Source organism: Drosophila yakuba, chromosome X, assembly GCF_016746365.2.
Source record: "Drosophila yakuba strain Tai18E2 chromosome X, Prin_Dyak_Tai18E2_2.1, whole genome shotgun sequence".
In the NCBI taxonomy this organism is placed as follows: domain Eukaryota; kingdom Metazoa; phylum Arthropoda; class Insecta; order Diptera; family Drosophilidae; genus Drosophila; species Drosophila yakuba.
The window spans coordinates 15,704,832-15,718,597 of NC_052526.2; the positions used below are offsets into that span (position 1 = coordinate 15,704,832).

At 39.7% G+C, this 13,766-nt stretch overlaps 2 protein-coding genes across 3 annotated transcripts; one reads left to right on the forward strand and one right to left on the reverse strand.

Annotated features, from left to right (window-relative positions):
* Positions 1 to 9: 9 nt before the first annotated feature.
* On the reverse strand, positions 10 to 7,783 carry LOC6525574 (transforming growth factor beta-1-induced transcript 1 protein). Of its 2 annotated transcripts, none has more exons than XM_002101373.3 (5): positions 7,646 to 7,783; positions 7,044 to 7,111; positions 2,701 to 2,925; positions 670 to 903; positions 10 to 598 (listed from the first exon to the last, which is right to left on the reverse strand). In XM_002101373.3, exons 2-5 carry the CDS (start codon positions 7,044 to 7,046, stop codon positions 521 to 523), a joined length of 540 nt encoding a protein of 179 aa, XP_002101409.1. In that variant the 5' UTR covers positions 7,047 to 7,111; positions 7,646 to 7,783; the 3' UTR covers positions 10 to 520. The 2 variants fall into 2 exon arrangements, with proteins under 2 accessions (XP_002101409.1, XP_039231546.1); XM_039375612.1 differs by having other exon boundaries at positions 7,612 to 7,744.
* Positions 7,784 to 7,935: 152 nt separating this feature from the next.
* Positions 7,936 to 13,620, forward strand: LOC6525575. The gene is made up of 4 exons (XM_002101374.4): positions 7,936 to 8,268; positions 8,619 to 9,427; positions 12,687 to 13,247; positions 13,301 to 13,620. The coding sequence occupies exons 1-4, from the start codon at positions 7,936 to 7,938 to the stop codon at positions 13,404 to 13,406; spliced, it is 1,809 nt and encodes a 602-aa protein (XP_002101410.2). The 3' UTR covers positions 13,407 to 13,620.
* The last annotated feature ends 146 nt before the right edge of the window (positions 13,621 to 13,766 follow it).

A 13,766-nucleotide genomic window follows, 5' to 3' on the forward strand; every position in this document is an offset into this window, starting at 1 on the left:
AAACAGTGCTTATTTGTATTTTGTTTATTTGTAAGAGATATCAACAATGATTCAAAGATTAATTTGTATTTATCAGATACTTTTGTGCAGTACGACAACGTTCGCGATTGAATTTTCGAGTGGAGAATCGCAGTGAGTGGGCGGCGTTCTTTGGGGGGCGTGGTCGTGGGCGTGAGTGAGATAGCGAAAGATAAAGAGAGAAAGACAATTATAATTATTTCAAGCATTAACAACCCCCCCTCCTTCCCCACCACTCTCCACCCCATTTGAATGCACTTCTCGTGTTGCTGTCCATCAAAATGTAAATTTCTCTTAACACCGAAATGTATTGGACTTTTTCATAATTTTCCATTTTTCCATTTTTCCATTTCCACGACCTTGCTGCTTGCTGCGTTCCTCGGCGATTGGCTCAACAAATTGGATTACTACAAATACCATAAGAATAGATAATATACATAGATAGCGATGTGAATGGTTGGGACTCCGGACTACGGATTACGGACTCCGGACTCCGGATTCCTTAACCGGAGCAGGCCGTGCACAGCGGTTTGTTGTCCTCGACGGCAAAGGAACTGGCCGTGATGGGTGTATTACATTTCTGAAATATGGAAATAAGGATAAGCATTAGGCACTCCTTGATGTGGAATCAGTAGTGGAATCAGTTATAACCTTGCACTGGAAGCACTCCCGATGCCACTTGGCATTGAGCGCCACGATCGCGTTCTCCGTAATCGGATTTCCGCAGCCGGCGCACCTGGCGGCGAAGAGCTGCTCGAAGTCCGTCCGGCAGTAGGGATGGCCATCCCGCTCGTAGAAGGAGGTGCCCACCAGTGGCTTCTTGCAGGGTCCGTTGCACACGAAGCAATCCTCGTGCCACGACTTCTCCATGGCCTTGATGGTGCGCTGGAAATATATATATATGCAAATTTAGAGAATATATATTTAAAGTATATGCTAGTGTCTAAACTACAAGCTGCGCCCAAGTATTAGCCTACTTAGTCCAATTACGAGTAACCAATGGTGCACACAATGTGCATATATACCAATATTTATAATTTTATCATCATAATCAAAGCCAATCAATCGCGCACACACCCACGTTGAGTTCAGCCCGACCTTGCGCAAAATAAATAAAAATAAAAAATTGCAAAAGGGGAATAACAAATGCACTCCAAATAAAATGAATACAAATGCTGTGTGGGGAAAACATTTATTGAATTTAGAAATCCCCAACTACAATTGCGATTATTCATTTCATGTGATATGCAGTTTTGGCATAAAGTCTCTGCATCAATTCAAAAGTATTTAAGACTAAGTAAGTATTTATTTGAAATGCTTAAAATGCAGTTTTGAATTTCAGTTTGAAAGGTGAAATTTTGAATGCTTGCTGTTCAGCGCGCGGTATATAAAAATAGAAATTTGCGGATACTTTCTTGCCTTATTCAATGAAAACAACACAAATGTCTAAAAATACAAACGCAATCACTTCCTTAATTAAATCGTCACTAAGCAGATATCTAAGTGGTTTTATGGCGCAGCGAATCTAGGTAAATGTTGACAGTATTCATTACAACGATGCTCGTAAAGCCGCGGATTTTATGGCAAACAGACGATGCGAACTATGGATGCGAAAAAGATACAGATACAAATACAGATACGGATACAGATACGGATACAGATACCTATACAGATACGGATACAGATACCTATACAGATACGGATACCTATACAGATACGGATACCTATACAGATACGGATACCTATACAGATACGGATACCTATACAGATACGGATACCTATACAGATACGGATACCTATACAGATACGGATACCTATACGTATACGAATAGGAATACCTATACTCGAATGCAGAACCACTGATGGGAAGTACACAAATATTTGCGCATTCGGTTCCTAATCAGCATGGTTGCGAATTTCCGGTGCGAAACAAATTTGGCTGGTGCACAAGAATTTAAATAATATTTGTCAGGCAAATAGTAATTAGCAAGTAGATAACTTAACTTTGGTTTCACAAAATAGGATAGTTATGGATGGAATAAGGAAAACTACTGCATGCCGTGAAGAACATTTCAATTACTACATAGTTTTACTATATATTTACTATATATTTTGTTACTATATATTTACTATATATTTGTTTTACTATATTTTAACTATATTTTTACTATATATTTTGTTACTATATATTTTGTTACTATATATTTTGTTACTATATATTTTATTACTATATATTTTGTTACTATATATTTTGTTACTATATATTTTGTTACTATATATTTTGTTACTATATATTTTGTTACTATATATTTTGTTACTATATATTTTATACTATATATTTACTATAAATTTACTATATATTTTTTTACTATATTTTTACTATATATTTTGTTACTATATATTTTGTTACTATATATTTTGCTACTATATATTTTTTACTATAAATTTACTATATATTTGTTTACTATACATTTACTATATTTTTACTATATTTTTTACTATATATTTACTATATATTTTGTTACTATATATTTTGTTACCATATATTTTGTTACTATATATTTACTATATATTTTATTACCATATATTTCATTACTTTATATTTACAGTATAAACTAATATTACTGGAGCATTTATAAATAATAATATAAATATAAAAATCTGTAGACATGGTTTACTCACCTCCAGGATGGGCTGCTTGCATCCGAAGCAGGTGCCCGAGTAGTTCTTCACGAAGCAGTCGGAGCAGACGGGCTCATCCGCCTGGATGTTGAAGGTGGCCTCGGAGATGGGGCGTTGGCAGTCCTTGCAGGCGAAGTGCTCCGGATGCCAGGTCTTGCCCAGAGCGGTGATGATGCGCTGCTGGATGACCTCATTGCACTTGTGACAGATGGACATCGGCTCCGACTGGGCAAATGAGATGAGAGAACAGCAGCAACAACAATTATTAGTGAATGGTGAATTCTATCCCAAGCCATTAATTTTTGCGCATTTCAAATGAAAATCACGTACTTCAAATATTTCATAATACACCATAATTGTGGGCGAATTTTCTGGGAGCGGGCTAGCTAATGGGATTCAACTGAGATTCAGCTCATCAGCGGGTTCAAAAACCGCAGAGACAGCTGCTGGTGCGAATTTACGTAACCCAATACCAAATGCCAGAGGCTTCAGCACAAAGAACACCCGGCGCAAATATCAAAATAATTATATATACACACACATATATATATATATATATATATATATATAATACAATAAATGATGAGCATCAGCGTAAAATTATTTACAAAGCAGCGGCAATAATAACAATAAGCATAACACATATATTATACAATATTGAGTTGTCAGGTGGGTTGCCACCACAGTTGCGAAAGTTCAGAGTTTTAGATAAATAAATATGAACGAATATATATATAAATATATAATTAAGATTTTTATGTATTTTTAGGTAATACAAAAAATATTATAGACCCATTTGCTTGCCTTGAAAGGGGAAAGTTAACCCCAAAAGTATGCAGTTTAATGCTATTTTGGTAGCAAACAACTGCTTTTCTACTTTTTTTTGGCCATCTTCCGCTATTAGCTTTTAGTATGGCCAAGCATTACATTAACTAGCCCATCACGTTTGGGCCATTATCACCTGGTGGTAACACCTCCGAATAAATAAATAAGGGTGAGCCACCCAAGAAGTCGGGCTAGAAATGGATTGTTGTTGGCCAAGTTACAAGATTTAAATGGATGCCCAAAAAAAAATAGAAGAGGGAAAATGCAACGATTGCTCATAAAAATGCCGCAAGAGGCGGCCATAAATAATGGGAATAATGTGAAATATCCGCAAATTGCAATCCTTCGATGTTTTCATTGCGGTTTTATTTACATTTCAGTGAGCGGTAATTTTCGAATGTTCAAATTTTCAAAAATTTAATTTGCCCAAATTAAACGCACATTTCTATCGGACTTCCAAGTTTGCTCGCTGTTCGTTGTTCGTTGTTCTTTGGGTTGTTTTAAGTTGTTCGCCAGATGTAGCAGCAACAACAAGCATTTCTTTCTGCATTAGACGACGTCTCACTTAGATCATCGCTAGAGTTAGAATCGAATTAAACAAACACGCACGGGAAAGAGAGGGCGCTATCCCGCACGAAAGAGAGGGCGCTATTCCAGAAGAAAGAGAGCGCGCTATTCCAGGAGAAAGAGAGGGGAGGCACTTTTAGGGGGCCAAGGGCAGCAGCGCTCGCACACTTCAAATAAGTTTGCTTGGATTAAGAAAACAATAACAAAAGGCCACACACACAGCCCCCGAATACAAAAAGTAACAAAAAGCCAGGCTGCAAAAATTAAGCAAAATGTTTAGCGCCTAATGGGCAGCAGCAAGCAAACAAACAAAAATATATATCTACATACATAGATAAAAAAGTTAGCACTGAATAATAAGTATATACACTACATTTAGTATGATTTGAAAAAGAAGTTCAATGACTTTTACTGCCAGCTTAGCTTCACAATTGCATCTGCAAATTGAAGTAATCAAAAATCGAAGCCGCCTGTTAACCCATATAATTGCGAATTCCAAACGCATTTAACCCGCCATTTAACCCACTGTCACCCATCTTTTGCTTACTCAGTTCGGCTCGAATTGCAATTTTCACGTTTCATTACGTTTTTGTTGACGATTTGCATTTCTTATCAGTTAATTGCCGCAATATTGCAAGCGATTCCAATATTTTTTTTTCCCTTGAAAGCACTAGCAAAAAAATGAACGTAAAAATTACAAAAAAAAAAATTAAAATACAAATGAAAATGAAAAATAAAAATAAAACAATACATCAGAGGCCACCGCAATAAGTGGAAATCCATATTACAGCTCTCTCCTTTTGTATTGTGTGCGAGTATATTGTTTATTCATAGGCGATAATTAAAATATTGAATGCATGATTCATGGCAGGCAGTGAAAATTTACAGGCGTTTGGGTGGCATTTTCGAGGGGGTGGCGTCAAGTGCTCTCGATTTTTGTTGTTATTGTTATTTGCTTCGCGTCCATCAATCAGAGTTGTCAATCACCGCGGTGCGGGGTATGCAATGTGTATATAAGGCCCGTTGCCTTGGATCAGATAATTGGTAGCAGACGCCTCCAACGAGCAAAAGATCCCCCAAAAGATTCCCACACACACACACACACACTCTAAACATTGTGCGGCACACACTGCGTATACGTAATGGCCATTAATGCCATTTAAACTGTGAGTGAAATGCCGAAATGGCTCTGTAATATACGGCAAATTGTATATATAAGTGCGATTATCTGCCGGGAAACTTTTGCGGAAGATCGATGGAGCGGATTATTCAAAGACTTTTGCATGGCGAAAAACATTGAAAATTGTACTCTTCCGAAGGCCACAAATGTAGAACAACAGCATTTTGAATAAGTTAAGATAAAGGGAAGCTAGGCATAAATTTAGTCAATTTATAGAAAGTTTTACTTATTAAATGCTGAAAAAAGAATAGACTCATCGGAACATTTAAGACATAAACTACTAATAGGAAGTTCTCAATCAGCAGCCATTTAAATGGGATAAACAAATATGAACGACAATGGAAAGTTTTGTATGAATCAAAATAATATGCATATTTATAATAACCAGTGAGTTGTTTGAAGTGCTACATATAAAAGAAGACCATGTTGCTATAGAAAACCAGAGCCAGCCAATCGAGTTGTTGAAAATATCAAAGCAAATCATTTTCATTCATCATTTGAAGAAACTATTTGGAGATCACAAAACCAAAGTCAAATGACTTGTGTGCTTTGAAAAGTGCCAAGCCCAAACATTAACTTTAGCATTAACATTAATTTCCGTGTGGTTAGTCGGGTGAATAGGTGAATAAACCAATTTCATTTATCAGTCGTCCAGACGTTGGCCAGACCATCACTCCCTTCCCGATCCCAATCCCAATCCCAGTTCCAATCCCAAACCCAATCCCTGTCCCGATCGAGATCATTATGGTTTGGTGAACATAGCGATGATCGCGGTGATGATGACTCCTCAAAACCTTCTGGTTAAGCAGGCTTCGCCAAAGTGGCTGATTTATATGGCTCATTTTATTAAGCGGACAACGAATAAATCGCTTTGTAAATTGATGATATTTTGTGTGTAAAAAGCTCGGGGATGATATCATCCGAGGCGAGATGTTCTGGGCTTAGCTTAACCTTAGGACGCTAAGTATGTATCCAAATGCACGTACATACATATATACAAACTAGATATATAATAATGTTTATGGCCCTTAATCCGCACACTTGCTATATCGCCCACTGATAAAAACACTATTCGAAACTCAAATATTTTCCAAAACACGACTTGGAACGCCCACTTGGCAGACACTTGGTAACTCTTGAAAATCACTACTATTTCATTATTGTTTTTTCTGTTTTTTTTTCTGTATTTTTTTTTTTTTCATTTTTAGTATGGTAATTAACATAAAGTCTAATAAGGCAAGGCAAACCATATTCGAGTGTGCGTGAATTTTTATTTTTGTTTGTTTTTTTTTCGCTCTTTTTATGTTTTTTATTTTTATTTTTTTTTTTTTTGGTAGCCAAAAGCCAGATGGATGACAATTTCAGTTGGGTTTAGTTGATTTCGCTGGCAGTTGACACTCTCAAAATTCCGCTCACACATTTGTGCCATGAATCTTGCACAAGGAAAGCTGAAAACTGAAAATCGAAAGCGGAAAACTTAGACGCAACACACACCATACACACAACAACACACACAGCACACCGCACACCGAATGGGTGGCCAACGCGGCGTATGAGCAATCTGCAACCTGTTTGAAAGACGCCCACGCCGGAGATTGGGGATTCGGATTTGAATTGGCTTTGGGATTGGGTTTGGAATTGGGTATTGGGCCAGCCAGCTGGGCGACCAGTAAGTTGGAAAGTGATTTGCATTTGGAGCACCCAGCCTCCCACTCTACCCACTCTTTTTTCAATCCCCAAATTGGTTATATGGTTATATTCATTCACTTACCATTTTGCTGGCTGTTTTGGCTGTTTCTGCTGGTGTTTGCTTGTGCTTGTTTTTCGATGAGATTTGAACTTAAAAAAAAGTGTAAGAATATACAGTTGACATTAGTTTTTTGAGCGAGCTGATGCTCGGGGGAAAAAGAAGCACTGACTGAATGGGAAAACATGAAAAAAAATGTAAAACAACACATGATTTTCACAGCCTACTAAAAACAAGGTTATGCTACTTTCCTTATAAAAACACAACGTTTATATTTAAATTCTAAGTTAAAAATCCAGCAAGTTCGCTAAGCACATTATTTAATAAATTTTAAATAATTGTATTTACTATAATAAAAGCAAAATAAGTAATGCACTGCATGCTTCAAATATTTTAATAATTTAATTTAATTTTTGAATAAAACACATCTTTTTGAAACTGCTCAATCGCACCTCGTTGAATCAAAACAAAGTAACCCTCATAGCAAAGGCTGTCAATAAAAGGCAAGTTCGAAATACAGAAAACAGACGGCTTCGAACAATTTATGTAATTGTAGCAAATATTAATAAGTTTCCCCACAATTTTTGCGTACTTATTTTTTGTTTGTTTATTTTTTTGTAGTATACCGTGCAAATTTCAGTTGAAAACCGGGATAGAAAGGGCAGTGGCGGCAATAAAAACACGCGAAACGTTGGCGTAGCGCGAAAAGCAGTCGAAGAATATATAGTGCGTTATATATTGGATTGGATCGGATCGGATCAAATCGAACCGAACCGGCGAACATCGGCCAAGAAACTGAAACTGAACCGCCGGTCGTCGGCGTGCGTGGCAGCGCAGCGGCAGAGGAGCGGCAGAGGAGCAACTGAGGAGCGACTGAGGAGCGACTGAGGAGCGGCAGAGGAGGAGCTGCGACGGCATGGAATTGGACATGAGGGGGCCGGAGCAGCTGCTGCCGTCGCTGCCGGCGTCGTCGACGCGTCAGTTGGTGCGCAGGCGCAGTGGCCGCGCTGCGGAGAGTCCGAGGGGCCAGCGGTGCAGGAGCACCAATACCACCAATACCACCAATACCGGCAAGGCCAACGCCAACACCCCAACCGCATCCACCGGCAAGTGGCGCCGGCTTTCGCCTGCCAGTTCCGGCAACATAGCCGTAGTGCGACCAGGTAGCAATGACACCCGGGGGCAGCAGGATCGCAGGCATCCACGGGCGTCGCCAGTGAAGCCTCCGCGGCAAGCTCTGTCCGCCAGGGTATGTGTTATCCTAATAACTTACAGGAAGTATTTAATAACTATCTATAATAACCAACAATTTCTTGTCATAATATTATATTATATTATATTGCGCATTTTTGCAATAATTTAAATATTATAATTTAATTATAATTTAAAGCAATATATTATCTAAGTAATATAAATAGAAGTAAATTATAGAAGTAGTTAATAACGAAAGTTCTGACTATCATACTTATGTATAAGCAATTACTTATATATTTTCGAACTGAATCTATATAGTTAAATTAGTTAGCTAATCCAAATACTTTCCCATCTAATGGTAATCAGTAAAGCTGTTTCCAATAAAACGTACCTAACTAATTCCAGTTGGTGCCCCACTCCAATCCTTACCTGGATGATCAGTCCCCCAAGGAGCGACGACCCATCGTCAGCCAGCGAAGTCAGCGATCAGCGGTGAGGAACCGTAACCAGCAGCACCCAACGTTATCCGCCACTCGAACGGCCTTCGGTGGGCACTACACCGTGCCACCAGCGCCACCCACTCTGCGCAGAGCTGCTCCTCAGCCGCCTGGCAGCCAGATGCGCCCATGTCTGCGTTCAGTACGCGCCAAGGTCGACTCGCATCTGTGTCCCCACCTCGCCACCAATCCGCGTTCGGCGCCCAAGCAGCAGCAACGGGATCAGCCCAGCTGCCAACGACCTTGCCAGTCCACAAAGGGCAAATCCTTGGCGGAGGCGCACCAGCAGTTGGAGCTGATGCTTTCGAGGATCGAGCGAATCACCGACTATCAGCCACCGCCACCGCCGCCGCCTGTCGCGCAGTTCAGGAGAAAAGGCGCTGGTGTCAAGGTCGCCAAGGGGGTGAGTCGCCAGATGGCGCAACCACCTCCAGTGCCAGCTGGAACGCCAATGCTCAGCGCTCGTAGAAACAACAACAATGGCGGAGGCGGCGCTGAATTGGCGGAGGATCGGGATCGGAATGGTGATGGAGAAGGGGATCGCCACGACATTGCCATACCGCTCGTCCAGAATCCGCAACAACTGCCGCCGGCGAAGCGGGATGCACTGCTGCAGCTGCTGCAGCGGAGCGAGCAGCACGACAAGGGCATCGTGGATATGGTGGGCGCCACTGGAGACGCCTCCCGGGACACCATGCTCATGCTGCTCCAGATGATGTGAGTATATTCGATTATCGGAAATTATTAGTTACTATCTATCTAACTTTCTGTGGGTAAGTTACTCTACATATATTCTATTCATATTAAATATAAGCCGGTAGAAATGTTTCTCGAAATTACCTTTTTCAGTTACGGTTGTAAAATTGATTCGGTTATTTCGGTTGAAACGGTATAATGGTTACGGTTTCGGTTGGCTACCCAGGTGGCAGCAATATTTGAAAATAATAATCAAATAGTGTTCCTCCAGATGCTGTAGGTGCCCCAAACAGCTGAGGTACTAAGAATAGCATTTACAATTATTTAAAAGCATTGTTCTTATCGTAAAGTTGAAAAAAAGTAGCAGTAATTTAAAGAAACATGCTAGGTATTAATGATACACTTAACATTTTCAATTAATTTATTATATACTGTCTTCTTATTTTACAACCAGAAATTATTATTTTTCTTAAGCGAAATTAATGGTGTCGCAGAATTAACCTATAATTATCTAATAGAATATAATTATAAAATATACTTTATAAATAACGTATTATATAATTTTTGATTTTGGCAACTGAGCATTTTGTGAGCAGCGTTGCTATTGAGTTTACCTTCGCTGTTGACGAGGTGGCGACGTTTGGGGCGCTGCGACTGCGCCGCGGCAGAGGCAATGCCAGCGCCAGAATGATGTCATCGCCGGTCGTCAGCTGAGAGAGAGTGTGGGGGAGAGTGCGAAATGGATGGGTGAGAGGGGGAGTTCGGGGGGGGATTGGCGAGAGTCGGAAAGTGGGAGTCAGCTGGCAATGCTCCTCCGCTGACGCCATCTGCTCTGCCGGCGGCGCTGTCGATGCTCTGCTCGCGTGGAGTTACTCATGTACACACACACACACACACACTACTACAACTTAGCCGGCGTCTAAAGCAATGACAACAACAACAATAACAGCTAACGAAGAACAAAAACAGGAGCAACAACAACAACAAGGGCCACTAAGGTGTTTTGGTATTTGTTTTGATTTCCTTTGTTGTTTTAGTTCAAACTATCTCTCCTTCTCGCTCTCTTTTCGTTTGACCCTTTTTTGTGGGCTTCAACTTACTCGATAGCCTTGGTACCCTGTATTTAATTTAATTTACCATAGTTTAATATACACTACTAGCTTAACTTTTTTATAAATATACATAAAACTGCAAAGTTAAGTTAACTTTTATGCACAAATTTGTTGATTCGAATTTGATTCTTCGCGAGCATTTTTATTATTCAGCTACTTATCAGTTTTATTGCAGTCCAAACAGCTTCATAAAGTACAAATTGGCAAACAATATCGTTAAATAATTGAATAGAATTGATTATAAAAACTGCCAAATTGTTAAGATGTTATGAATTGACAGTCAAAGCAATAAAGCATTAGTGCTATACCTATTCATTAATAATTTCTTTACAAATCTTGCTTTAGTGTAATGTTGTTTAGAAAATACTTATGATCTTCTCCCTTCTCAACTGTTAATTATATTCATGGGTATTACATATGTATAGATACATATATATTTATCCAGTGGGGCTTAGTTGTAGATATCTAACTGTTAAGATAGACAAAGTCGGTGACTAATGGCAAGTTCAGGGTCGCTCTGCTCTGCGCTCTCCCGCTGATTTTTCGGATTACTGGCTTTATATGGTTCTGGTTTTTGGGTCATTACTGGCTCCGCTAATGTCTCATGATGTCTCGCGTTTTTGTTACGTTTTTTTCTTTAGCTTTTTATTGTCTTTTTGGTGTGCAAATTTGGCAGCTTTTTGCAGTTTGCTCTTTTGCTGATATGAAGAACGAACGTAATCAAATACTACGATCGCCGGTCGCTAATCGACAACTGTTTGCAGTTGGAATTTGCGTTATATGGGCGTATATACTCGTATACCGTGTGCTGTGCTATATTTACCCAACCGAAAATCGGCAATCTTTCGATTTCGGTTAATAAAGGAACTCTATAAATAGTGATGGGTTTCAAGCACGCCAGCAACCTTATAACCCTTTTTTTAACTCTTTCTATGTGATATTTCTATGCAATATTTCTTTTTACCCAACCAAAGTTCGGGATCCAATTATACCCTATACATGTGTAGCTTACTGGGTGTGCGTGGCTATATTTACCTATAGGCAATCGTTCGAGAACCTTTTAACCTTTTGATAAATCCTATCCTGTAGATCTGAAACCACCCTTTTCGTAGTTCTCATGACTTTATTTCGTCATTTGCTCCACTCTTTTGGACTTTTGTTGTATTTGTTGTATTCTGCTGGCGATGATGCGCTTTATTTGTTTGATCAATAAATTTGGCTTTGCCATTTAGCGAACGGTTAGCCCCATCTCTTTCTGCCGGAGGGTTGCCTCATCGGGCGGTGTTTATTAATTAATTCTTCAACGGTTTTTGGCTTCTCCATTGCCAAGTTTGATTGTGTCATATTATTTACGTGCGCTATCACTGCCACCGAAATGGGTGAAGAGAGGGGGTTTCCCAAAAACGGGAAACCGGGGGGTGGTTGGGTTGTTGTGGAGCCACAACCCTGACCCCAGTGACCCAGGCTTTGAATAGAGGCACAAATGAATGAATGAGTGAATGAATCGCGTAATTATGCTCTATGAAGTCAATAAGTTGCAACGACTAACGCATGCAGTTTGCCAATAGTTCATTATCATTGAGTTTATAGTGTTTCAAATTGTAAATTAACTTTATTATTTTAAAAATATTTTAGTCTACATTTATTATATAACATAATACTTTAAAGAAGTATAAAAAACCTACACTTAAACTGAACTGAAGAATTTGAACATTTAATCGAATTCAAAGAATAGGGTGCTTAAAATTGTGTTCTAGAGAAATTGTAATTTTCCTATTTTTGGCATTGGCCTTGAGGCCTCTGCCTTCCACTATCACTGCGAAAAAATAAGTGGAGTGGGTGGCTGGGAGGTTTTGGGGCTTGGGACAACGTGTGCAGTTCCCCGAGGAGTAAGAAAACTTGCGTGACGGCAGCCCATATGGAAGCCAGTGCCAACAGCTCCCCGGACACCTCTTTCCCGGAGAAAGCGCCGAAAGCTGATGCAATAACTCAACTTTATCTATATAGGGAACATGTATACATGGGTATAAGTTTGATATTATCATTTCTATTTATGAATACGGGTGTTATGTTGAGGACTTCTATCAGCATCTGCGAAGTTCATCAAAATAAAATAAATATCTTATAATTTGCAAATCTAATATGCATTTTTAACCAATTTTTTGTAGACCCCTTAGCCTGACTGATTCCCCGTATAAGGAGAAATTATTGAAAGGAAATCGACAACTGAAGGAGCGCCAGAATCAGCAACGGAATCTACGCCCCGGCGATCAGTGTTTCAAGGAGATGAAGGTCCTGCGTGGTGCTGATGGCCAGGTCTTCTACGCTCGCACTTTGGAGAAGGAACTGAAGGGCGAAAACAAGGTGCACACCTATATGAAAACTGAGCCTAAAGTGCACGCCACCGGACGGTACAATAGTGTGAGTAATGCCCCAGAGTATCGAAGCGTTCAGCAGCCGCTGACCGAACGCCAGGAGCAGGCGATGCGGGAGCGGGAGCAGCTGGAGCGGGACAAGCAGCTGGTGATCAGCTGCCGCGAGAAGCGTCTTCTGAAGGAGCAGATTAGGAAGCTGAATGATAGCAATCAGTCTAAGAATCCAACTACTCCCAGACCCACTGATCCGTGGCAGCAGGTCCTCCAAGAGCGGGACCGCTTTCAAGCCAATTGCAATCGCAGCTGTTTCTACAACAATTCACACAGCTCAGCGCCCTGGAAAATCTATGCCAAGTAAGACTTTAATATAACAAATATAAACTAAATAATATATAAATACTTTATAGAGTGGCTAGCAAGCTAAGTTCGCAGCTAATCGAAAGCGTGGATGTCGAATTTCATCGCAGTGTAGCCAATTATATCAACGACATTGTAGGCCACAAAGTGAACTGATAATTGCAACAACCTGCGATGCTCATCGTAACTGCCAACCCTTTTATCTGATTTTACAGAACTTAATGTAGAGCTTTATGCTAATCTTATGGTATCGTGAATAGTAACTTTATTCCGCCACAAGGTGACAAATTGTAAGTGTAGTAAAATTAACAGAACTTTAAAAATCCATGGACCAAAAATGATGTAAATAAAAATTATTGTGTGTATGGAATAGATACTCTATTTTAATATTAAATTGATGGGGATCCTGAAAGTAGGCAATGATTTGTAGACATTTTCCAATCGAATTACTGCCACATTATTTTTTCTTCCAGTTTTTAATGATGATTTCTGAATTTTTGCCGAAAATCGCTTTTC

Bases quoted from the DNA above. Each gene is read 5' to 3' on its own strand.
- LOC6525575 (XM_002101374.4), top strand. From the start codon at position 7,936: ATGGAATTGGACATGAGGGGGCCGGAGCAGCTGCTGCCGTCGCTGCCG. The intron at 8,269-8,618 runs GTATGTGTTATC...AACTAATTCCAG, and splicing joins GGCAAGCTCTGTCCGCCAGG to TTGGTGCCCCACTCCAATCC. The intron at 9,428-12,686 runs GTGAGTATATTC...AATTTTTTGTAG, and splicing joins CTCATGCTGCTCCAGATGAT to ACCCCTTAGCCTGACTGATT.
- LOC6525574 (XM_002101373.3), bottom strand. The intron at 904-2,700 runs GTGAGTAAACCA...ATATATTTCCAG, and splicing joins GCAAGCAGCCCATCCTGGAG to CGCACCATCAAGGCCATGGA. The intron at 599-669 runs GTTATAACTGAT...TCCATATTTCAG, and splicing joins GGGAGTGCTTCCAGTGCAAG to AAATGTAATACACCCATCAC.